We start from the raw sequence: 11,533 nt of genomic DNA, 5'->3' as shown, positions 1-11,533 counted from the left end.
AGATGGAAGAGAAGGAGAGAGAGAGAGGGGGGAAAGAAAGACAGAGAGAGAGGGGAGAGAGTGAGAGGGGATAGAGAGACAGGGAGAGAGAGAGACTGGGAGACAGAGATAGGGTTCTCTCAAGACTGGAGAGAAGGGGCAAGACGGGTTCATGTAGAGTTGGTTCACTAATATACTGTAATGTACTGTATATAACTTCTTCTTCCATCTCAGTCTCCAAATGTTTGTGCTTTGCCGACAGGCTGATGTACGGTTAAAGTAGCTTTGTAGAGAAACAGGCCTTCCACATGGTGATTCCTCTTCTACTCAAGCAGAGGTCTCTGGGGAAAGAGACCAAAAAGGTGTGCCATTGGAATTCATAAATAAAAAAGTGAAAGAAGCATTTGCCCAGTAAATAAATAACATCCGTCTTCATATTGTAGGCTACATCTCAAGATGACCTAAATATATCCAGTCTCACCTTGTTGTTTTGCTAACCTCTAGCCAGAGTATAAGTTGATCTTCTCTGGTGTTTGAGCCAGAAACTGGAGTCTTGGCAGACTCTAAACCTCCATGAGAAAATATATATATATCCCCCCCATTGATTTCTAGTGCAGTTCCAACTCAGAATCCTGATATACTGTAGATGGTTTATTGGTATCTGGTTATCTGTCCTCTGGAGCAAAAAATATGTTCTGATAAATCCCTTTGAGAGAAGATAGTAAATGGGTAAAAACTGATCCAAAAGGCCATTCCAAAATCCAAAGTGTTCCCTAAATTATAGGAACCAGAGTTTCCAGCGACCATGCTTTTTGGACTCTGTCTTGGACTTGCGTTTGGGGGTTGAGGTGAACACCTCGTGGGGGTAAGGCAGAGCAGGGTATTGAGGGTCGTCCAAGGGGCACAGTCTCTTAATCAGGGGCTGTAATTTGTCCTCCTGCTGCTTGAAGTCCAGCTCCACACTGCAACACACACACAAAAAACTATCGCATTGGGTTACAGTAACACATACAAACATACAATAAAACACAATATTCATTTATTCTTGTGGGGGATAAACCGGATGTAAATGTATGGATTCTACTGGTAATTCTACTAAATACTTAGAGAAGGAAAATACTACAATTTGAAACTGTGGAAGGGCGGTTCAATCCTATTTAAGTTTTAGTGTTTAGACTACCAGGATTTAAGAGATTAAATTACATTCAAACCAATCTTAATTGTGGGTATCACAAGTTTAACATGAATGACGCAACTCAAGTATGAACCATGACTCTGCACAATCTGGTACATTGAATTTTGATCCCATAAAAGTTATGTTAAGTTAATAATAGGATGCAAGAGTACTGCCAAAACGCCGGCATTCAATTTGTCTGTTGATAATCCAGGTCAGTTGCTAGCCATAGGCTCCAGATGGATTGTCGGGGGAGGGCACAGTACAGTCTGATAATTCTAGCAACACAAATAAATTCCTTTGATGGTGAAATGTACTGAGTGTGAAATCAGACAAATGTAAACAGTCTGCACATCTGTATGTTTTAGTGCATAGTCATGATACAAATATGTCCGTTGGGATATGGGTCATTTCTGGAGTCTGATTTCCTCATCTGTTCCTGTAATCCCTGGCTGGCCATCATCTGATTCCATTCGGGCACCGAGGTTGAACTCACAGATTAAATCTCTGACTGTTGGGAGAAGCAGCTTAATCCCAACCAAATGAAATCATTCGGAACCCAAGCAGACCCAGACTTACTACAGCATAAGCGAAGGACATATTATGCATTAGTACACATTGCGTATTCCCCATCTATACAGCTATTGATTAAGTTCATCTACATGTATGTACAGCTTTTATGTATAATCTTTGGCAGAATACTAGCTTGGAATGAGTCAAGTATGAATCATACTGTCATACTTGCCAGCCCATTTAATGCACGTTGACAAAAAAGATTGCCACAAAGTCATTATATTGTCAATCCTCTGCCAACTTAATAAAAAACACAATTTCTCTGAAGTTTACAATGTATGGTTGTACAGCAGTAGAAGTAACAATAGCAATAGTAGCAGAAAGTTTCATTTTTATTGCATGAACCTTATCACACAATGTTGTTGATCATTGATACGTTGTTTTATTGAAAGCATAGAATGATTTGAAGTGGCATATTTCTGCCAGCCAAACACATGGAAGGATAGAGGAAGAGCCAAACTTGCTTAAAGGACATTAAACCCTCCAAGGTCAAACATAAGTCTAGACAGCTTAGGCAGCCAGATGAATGTACAAAGCCCTGTTCAGCTCTGTTCAGATCCACTGGCCTGACAGGCAGTCCAATTCGTTTTCTGAAGGCGATGCTCTGCTTAAAGTGACAGAATGAATCTTAGTAACTATCCTTACCCTTACGATAAGTGTCAGTTATTCAACTCTATTACAACCTTCAGAGAAAACGGTACAGGGTGCCAGAGAGGAATTTGGCAGTGCAGAAGATTGAATCAATCAATAAAGGTCTGATTATATGAATATAAACTTGACTATGAATACTATCTTGAATGTATTCAGTTAATTAACCCCTGAGAGTCGATTGACGCACCAGTGCGTCAGTCTAAAATACATAACAAAAAATCCCCATCAAAATCTGTCAATTTAAGCTAGAGATATCTGTTTTTTTTGCATTGGATGTGTCTCAATCCACCGCACTACCGCATCTGCGGTGACAGACAGAGCCAGAGCGGTGTTTGTCAGACCACAAGACATCTGCGGTGACAGGCAGAGCCAGAGCGGTGTTTGTCAGACCACGAGACATCTGCGGTGACAGGCAGAGCCAGAGCGGTGTTTGTCAGACCACGAGACATCTGCGGTGACAGGCAGAGCCAGAGCGGTGTTTGTCAGACCACGAGACATCTGCGGTGACAGGCAGAGCCAGAGCGGTGTTTGTCAGACCACGAGACATCTGCGGTGACAGGCAGAGCCAGAGCGGTGTTTGTCAGACCACGAGACATCTGCGGTGACAGGCAGAGCCAGAGCGGTGTTTGTCAGACCACGAGACATCTGCGGTGATAGGCAGAGCCAGAGCGGTGTTTGTCAGACCACGAGACATCTGCGGTGACAGGCAGAGCCAGAGCGGTGTTTGTCAGACCACGAGACATCTGCGGTGACAGGCAGAGCCAGAGCGGTGTTTGTCAGACCACGAGACATCTGCGGTGACAGGCAGAGCCAGAGCGGTGTTTGTCAGACCACGAGACATCTGCGGTGATAGGCAGAGCCAGAGCGGTGTTTGTCAGACCACGAGACATCTGTGGTGACAGGCAGAGCCAGAGCGGTGTTTGTCAGACCACGAGACATCTGTGGTGACAGGCAGAGCCAGACCGGTGTTTGTCAGACCACGAGACATCTGTGGTGATAGGCAGAGCCAGAGCGGTGTTTGTCAGACCACGAGACATCTGTGGTGACAGGCAGAGCCAGACCGGTGTTTGTCAGACCACGAGACATCTGAGGTGACAGGCAGAGCCAGAGCGGTGTTTGTCAGACCACGAGACATCTGCGGTGACAGGCAGAGCCAGACCGGTGTTTGTCAGACCACGAGACATCTGCGGTGACAGGCAGAGCCAGAGCGGTGTTTGTCAGACCACGAGACATCTGCGGTGATAGGCAGAGCCAGAGCGGTGTTTGTCAGACCACGAGACATCTGTGGTGACAGGCAGAGCCAGACCGGTGTTTGTCAGACCACGAGACATCTGTGGTGACAGGTAGAGCCAGAGCGTTGTTTGTCAGACCACGAGACATCTGCGGTGACAGGCAGAGCCAGAGCGGTGTTTGTCAGACCATGAGACATCTGTGGTGACAGGCAGAGCCAGAGAGGTGTTTGTCAGACCACGAGACATCTGCGGTGACAGGCAGAGCCAGAGAGGTGTTTGTCAGACCATGAGACATCTGAGGTGACAGGCAGAGCCAGAGAGGTGTTTGTCAGACCATGAGACATCTGTGGTGACAGGCAGAGCCAGACCGGTGTTTGTCAGACCACGAGACATCTGTGGTGACAGGCAGAGCCAGAGCGGTGTTTGTCAGACCAAGAGACATCTGTGGTGACTGGCAGAGCCAGACCGGTGTTTGTCAGACCATGAGACATCTGTGGTGACAGGCAGAGCCAGAGAGGTGTTTGTCAGACCATGAGACATCTGTGGTGACAGGCAGAGCCAGAGTGGTGTTTGTCAGACCATGAGACATCTGTGGTGACAGGCAGAGCCAGAGCGGTGTTTGTCCGACCATGAGACATCTGTGGTGACAGGCAGAGCCAGAGCGGTGTTTGTCAGACCACGAGACATCTGCGGTGACAGGCAGAGCCAGAGCGGTGTTTGTCAGACCAAGAGACATCTGTGGTGACTGGCAGAGCCAGACCGGTGTTTGTCAGACCATGAGACATCTGTGGTGACAGGCAGAGCCAGAGAGGTGTTTGTCAGACCATGAGACATCTGTGGTGACAGGCAGAGCCAGAGTGGTGTTTGTCCGACCATGAGACATCTGTGGTGACAGGCAGAGCCAGAGCAGTGTTTGTCCGACCATGAGACATTCCGAAAACCGGTCTTCTCGCGAAAACATCTGTAGCGTGCGTCCAAACGGTTTCGACCTACAAACTATGGAAAGGGGAGACTCTCACGAACACTATGGTATTCTCCGCTTTGCTCACAAACCCCACGTGTCACGCGACTTGCCTGACGGTAAACGGCACCGGTTTGATAAAACAAATGGAAGTATGAAGGTAGCTTAGTGCCTACCCCCTTTATTTATTTCTGTGTAAAAAATACACATTGTATATATGTATTTCCAGATTTCTTTTTATATCTCCTAGATTTATGACAAACACTTCAAAACCTTGTTTCTTATGATTATTTTTTTATGAATGTGTTATTCAGTTTCTATGTTTTTTTATCAAATACTATTTTTCTTGGGACACCTACATTTCCAATCAAATATCGAAATAGTACATAGTATGACCATCTTAAAACAATACCATATATCCCCCCAACATCTTAGACTAAAAGGAATTAATATCTGACCTTTAACCCCAAAACTTAATTGTGAAAGGATGAGACCACTTCAATGACACAGTATGTGCCAGCACACACCTCTGTTAAGTGTTGTCGAGATTTGGAATGGGCCTTTATATCCTCAAAAGGTTCTACAGCTGCACCAATAAGGGCATCTTCACTGGCTACATTACTGGTTTGTATGGCAAATGCACCGACCTCGACCGCAAAGTCCCACACAGGGTGGTGCGGACAGCCCAGTACATCACTGGGGCTGAACTCCATGCCATCCAGGACCTCTATCATTGCCAAAGACTCCAGCCACCAAACCCCATAGACTGTTCACTCTGCTATTGTCTGGCAAATGGTACCGGAGCGGCTCTCTTACCAAGAGGCTCAGAGACAGCTTCTACCCCCAAGCCATAAGACTACTATATAGTTAATAAAATGTTTACCCAGACTATCTGTACTGGTCCTATCTTGTGCTGACTCTTTGCACACTCACAAGACTATATATACACACTATACACACAACTCTCACACAATACCCACACACATTCACATACGCACATACGTACACACATAACATACACATGCATAACACAAACACACATACACACACTCATACATACACACACACTATTTCACTCATCATTTGCTGCTGTTACTCTGTTCTCTATTTTACTCTTATTATTATCTATCCTGATGCCTAGTCACTTTACCCTGCCTTTATGTACATATCTACCTCAAGTACCTTGTATCTCTGCACATTGATCTGGTACTGGTACTCCCTCTATATAGCTCCATTATTGTGCATTTTATTCCTCTTGTGTTACTATTCATGTAATTTATTAACTGCATCGTTGGGAATGGCTCGTAAAACAAGCATTTCACTGTAAAGTCTAAACCCGTCGTCCTTGGCGCATGTGACAATTTTATTTTATTTCACATTGCTCAGTAGCAACACACAAAGACCAGAGACCAGCTTCTTACTTCCATCAAGACTGAATTGCCACAACATTTGAAACGAGTTGCACGCTTTGTATATTTACAGAAGACGTGCCCTTGTTTCACAGTATTTTTTAGAGCCATTCTAAAAGTTCACCATCTCTGGGCTCTTGTTGATGCCAAGCTTTCGCTAGAGAACAGCAGAAAAGACAACAGCGCAGCACACTATGGAATGGTGTTGGCACTTATGAAGCAATTAATCACTTGGCAGAGAGCTGCAATTACTGCATGCTGTGGACAATTGGCTCCGCAGGGAGCCTGAGGCACGCTGTACTGTGCGGGTGGTCCTGGAGAGCAGGTGACTGAGTAAACAAAGACCACAGACCTCAAATCATCTCATCGGCCAAAAGATCGGGACGGCTAAAGACAGGGAGTATCATTTTCAACCATTCACAAGCAGACGAATCATCTGTTTAGCTACGGTCTGGGAATAGCTCTGTCTGTGATCACTGATGCCTGATTGTTTAGCTGGAGTGAACCCTGTTTAATGATTGTTCTGTATGGGAGGGAGGTGTTGTCTTCTATACCCTCTCACTGTCTCCCTTCACTGGTTGGTTTCTACTTCAAACCACATTACTTTACCATTACTGTACGTTTGATTTTTTATTCACGATTGAGCTTCTGTTAAATGAAGATGCAAATGCTTTTGATATTTTCTCCCCTTCCAATAGCACTTCCAGGATATTATTGTACACGGCTCCCTATTTGTCTGTCCTTCTGGGCTACCTACATGTATTGTATAGGCCTAATGTTTCCCCCAAACAAATCCAACAAATTGTACTTCAATTGGTTTATTGATTTAAATCACCAGAGTACAAATGACTTGAAACCACTGAGCATATTTCTCTTTGACTGACGAGGGGCCATTTTGATAGAGTGCCTTTATTGTTAAAAAGCCAACTAATGTCCAGCTCTATTTAATGGTTGACTGGCTTACAATAGCATAGTCATGTCCACACACAGACTGAGAGACATGTACTTCAATGAACAGATCGATACTCCAAGTTCTCTCAACACCAATGAAACACATGCATCTTCCTTAACAGCATGGGGCATAAGAGCTAACCTAATTAGCTACTTGCTCTTATGAGTAATTGAATGACGTCTTCATTAAACCCAATTTACACAACCAGGAACTGTATTAGTACTGATTTGTTAAGCCATTATTAGCCTCAAATGTAATAACACATCTGTGCAAACAAGATTAAACTCTCCCCTTTTTGTAATCTTATTCTTGTACCTATTAGGCATTATGAACACTGAATGATCACCCATTCAGTGTGGGTGTGCATTAGAAAGCCGGCGACTCCTTTGCGTTCCCTTGGTATGGGATACGGGCAAAGACCCCACATTGTTTACTGTTGATGTTACTGCAGAGCCAGACTAAGTGGTCTAAGCTCCAGAAGGACATTAGCATGGAAACTGTAAGGAGCCGAGGCTAGAAACACGGGGCCATAATCTATCTCTTCGTCCACTGTTTTCTCAGGGGCCCGCTTAGACTACTTTTCTGCGGTCAAATTTATTTTTTTGCATTTGTTTCCCTAGCCTGCTTTTCAATGGGATGTGATGTGACTGCAGTAGTGGGGCATTTATGCCCTCTCTCTCATCTCCATCCCTCCTCCTTCTCTCTCTCCAATCTCCCTCTCTTTCTTTCTCATCTCCTCCTCTCTCTCTCTATGCTTTGTTTGTGTCCTATTTGTATCAGTAGCAGTGATGCATGGGATGCTGCAGTATACAAGGGGGAGGGGGCTGGGAGTGTCGGTCGGGTGTTGAATTCTGGGTAGGGCTTGTAGATTGACTATCTCAGCTCAACTGATCACCAGCAGGAGCCCAAGCCCTGGATTTATTAGCCATATTGGTACTGACTTGCTGTTCGGAATTAAAGGCCACATCGCCGTGGCTGCTAATCTTGGAAATGAGCAGTTACTGTCCAAGTCTGAGGAATAATTGGCCTTTTGGTTCAGATTTTGTTTCTTCTTGGCTCTTTTAAATTCTTCTCACTGTAGCCAGGCCAGCTCATTAAGTGAAAGGGCTGAGTGGTGTGCCCAGCAAGGGGATTACTGGTGCCCTATGAGCACTTTGAGTCACCAGCACAGGCCCTGGCAGAAATAACAAACCTGTAGAATATACTTTACCGTATGTTCAAGTCCATGTTTATGTCGTATATCTAGTTTTATCCACATAGCTAGCACTGAAAGCCACGGTCATAACTTAACAGTTCAAGATATCAACAAAAATCTCTGAAAAGAAAGAATTGCAAAAAAGGAATGGTTAAACATATACACTGTAAAACATGATATAAGAAAAGGGTAAACACCCGAATCATCGTTCAACCGCCTGACTTTGATAAATTCCTTCGGTGTGACACATCACTCAATTCAGTCTGTAAATAAACAAGATCGAGGAAAGAGTATCGTGGAAAGAAAAAACGAACTATATCTATTTGCAAAGTTTTTGGATATATTTACTGCTATTTGCTTTGGCAGAGACAGATAGTGCTTGATAGATAGTAGTCTTGCTTGCAAATTGCTGTTATGTCCTATTCAAGGAAAGTTTTAAAAAATTACAAAAATTAGGAGATGAACAATTTAGGAACGATGAGCTGAAAAACCTGTTGACCACAGATGGAATTCTAGTCATTTATTTTGTACACGTTCCACAAGCCTTCTTCTAATAACAAAATGGATAATTTGTGTTGACTTGTCATAGAACGGCTTTGTTTAGAAATGTTACATTCCGGCACTTTCAGTGAAAAACATATTTCCCTTGTTAGGGATTGTTGAGAACCTTCTATTGATTATCTCAAGTTTTGAACAGAATTATCATGTATTCCTAACCTGGGTCTTTGTGAAGTTGTTGTCTCTCTGTGATCAGTGCATTGATAAAGAGCTTTATAATTGTCCCTCATGATAAAATTGGGTAGTGGACTGTGGATCTATCTCCGTCCGTATGTTCGTTTGTCCGTTCGTACATTCGTCCGTCCGTACGTTCGTACGGTAGTCACATTATATCTCACAATTTTGACGAAACTTGGTGAATGATGCGTCTTGCCATAGAGAACCGGCAAATACAAAATTGCACCGATTGTTCCAACGGCGGGAGCTATAGTAATGAACTGAAATTTGTCAGTCACATGCAATATCTCAATTGGCTCAATCATTCGTGGAAGACAACGTGTTACTATTTAATATTTCCGTCTCTATCAGAACAGTTCTCATTCTGTGCCTATTCTGCTTCCTGGCTTTATACTTTGTAGTTAAGTGTTTGTTTGTCTCTGTACAGGATGCTGTACAGAATCTCTGACCCTATCGTGGTTGATGTAATGTACTGTAATGCATCTGCAGTTAGTAAACAGTAAATGATCTGCTTTCTTCCATGTGATCCCGTGACTTGCATAGATATCAAGCACCACTTCAGGATCTCAATTACAATCAACCTCTACTGAAACAAAGCCATTCAGAATTCATGTAACATCTTTACATTTCGCCAACCAAGGTTGATGAATAAAGCAGCACATGTGTACATATTTAGGCCCTCTTGGATGATGATGAGAATGGACATGAAAAAGGAACATGTCGCAGCTTATTCAGTAGTAATCCGGGAATTACAAGTGTTTCAAGACATATTTTTTTAGTACATACATTCCACATCCCCAAAGGACATTAGGCTATCCACACATACTTCTAGTTCAGTCCGGCTCTCAGATCTATGCTTTATGATTCATCTGTTTAGTTGTTGCACGTTATGACATGCATTCCCATATTAGTATGGGAACTGTGTGTATTTCATGTAATCCTATAATCATATCACACCTAATGCATATAGCATCACAAACGAGAAGGAGCAGTCTAGTTAAATCATTCCAACACATCAACTACTGTAATCACTTTGTTAGCACACAACAGCTCACACATACACTAATTACATTACATGGGTTGTAAATCCGGAAGACAACAATAATAAGCAATGTGACTCATAGCAGAATTCGGGGTATGAATTGAATCATTTGAAGTCCTCTTTCATGCCATACTGGTCCTCAATTAGATACTGTACTAGCAAATGTGCGTTGTCACAGGAGTTATCTCAGATCATAGATCATCGCTTGGGAAAATGTAACACATTTCTCATGAGACTATGTTGCAGGAAATGACACATGATTACATGAATGATTCTTGCATGTCAGTTCCTTCAATCTGACACTATGGCTGTTAAATGATGAATTCTTTATGCAATGATGATGCATTCTTTATTCTTTATGAAATAAAGGTTCAATAAAAACAGGGGTGTATGTATTACTACTGTTGCAAAACATTTCTTAAACTGAAGCAAATGGAACGAAACAGGGAGTGACCTTCCTGAATTTGCCCAATAAAAACTCCTGTATTCGTTGCAAAACCCAACTGGTTGCAACTGTTTGGACTAATGATTAGTCAATATAGCTCAGTTGGTAGAGCATGGCGCTTGTAACGCCAGGGTAGTGGGTTCGATTCCCGGGACCACCCATACGTAGAATGTATGCACACATGACTGTAAGTCGCTTTGGATAAAAGCGTCTGCTAAATGGCATATATTATATTATGATTAACACCCCAGGGATGAACAAAAAAGTAGGCTTTGATTGGATGAGAACATTGATTGACACGGAATTGATCAGGTTAAGATGGAGATGAACATCTACTCATTGGAGACAAGAGTGAGGTTGTTGGTCAAAGTTAGATGTCCCCTCAGCCAAAGTAAACAAACGTAGGCTGTTTTGTCATTGAGTAAAGCGGATGTACTTATGCATGAGTTGTTTACGAAGACGACAATAATGAGTGCAAAAGATGAACATGAAAAGACTTTTAGAAATTGGTTCACTTTTTAAATGTAGAACTCTGCTGCAGCAGTGCTTGTTGTGGTGTTTATTTGCGACTCCGTGACCTCACAAACCCTACTATCTGATGTTTTCCCCTGTGAGTCTTTCTCTGGCTGCAAGGCTAGAACAGGCCGTACAGCTGAAGAAGCAGTTTGCTGGCACACTAGGGTACAATAACGACTCAAATATTGATCGTGCCAGACTTTGGAGGCTCAGTACTCATGTTTTTACCAATCATTCAGATGGTTTGCTATAGTATGTTCTGCATTACTGTATATTGTTTAAATTGGCGTTGATCTCTAAGATGGATGTTTTTATTCTTGTCTCTGAACAGAGTCACAGTGTGAGTGGATTTTGCAACCTGCCTGAGGCTCTCTCAGACGACTGGAAAAGTCGGATCATCTGCGAGTGTTTACCCAAGTGAGACGGTTGGTTGGTGGAATCGTTCGTCAACTACTTCTGGACCAGTTGAAGTGAAGTGGACACAGAAGTAGAGTCAAGTTTCCATGGCTTTTAGCGTCCATCACTGCAGCTGTTATTCATAAGGCACTTTGAAAGGGGACTCTGTCAGGATTTCATGTCCAGTTCCCAGCTGCTCTCATACTGTATGAGCCCCAATTGCATTTCCTCTCTGGGCTAATTCATTTCCCCCTGTTGTGTATGATTATTTAT

General features: G+C 43.1%; 1 protein-coding gene across 1 annotated transcript in view; it reads right to left on the bottom strand.

Annotated features, from left to right (window-relative positions):
• Positions 1-601: 601 nt before the first annotated feature.
• Positions 602-11,533, bottom strand: part of LOC118369919 (inhibitory synaptic factor 2A) — a 35,557-nt gene continuing 24,625 nt past the window's right edge. Inside the window, exon 4 of the mRNA XM_035754693.2 lies at positions 602-941. Coding sequence (XP_035610586.1) covers positions 758-941 — 184 coding nt within the window. The 3' untranslated portion in view covers positions 602-757. The remainder of the gene's footprint in view (positions 942-11,533) is intronic.

Source organism: Oncorhynchus keta, chromosome 36, assembly GCF_023373465.1.
Source record: "Oncorhynchus keta strain PuntledgeMale-10-30-2019 chromosome 36, Oket_V2, whole genome shotgun sequence".
Taxonomy (NCBI): Eukaryota; Metazoa; Chordata; class Actinopteri; order Salmoniformes; family Salmonidae; genus Oncorhynchus; species Oncorhynchus keta.
The sequence above is the reverse complement of the archived record's forward strand: the minus strand, read 5'-3'. Positions and strand labels throughout refer to the sequence as shown.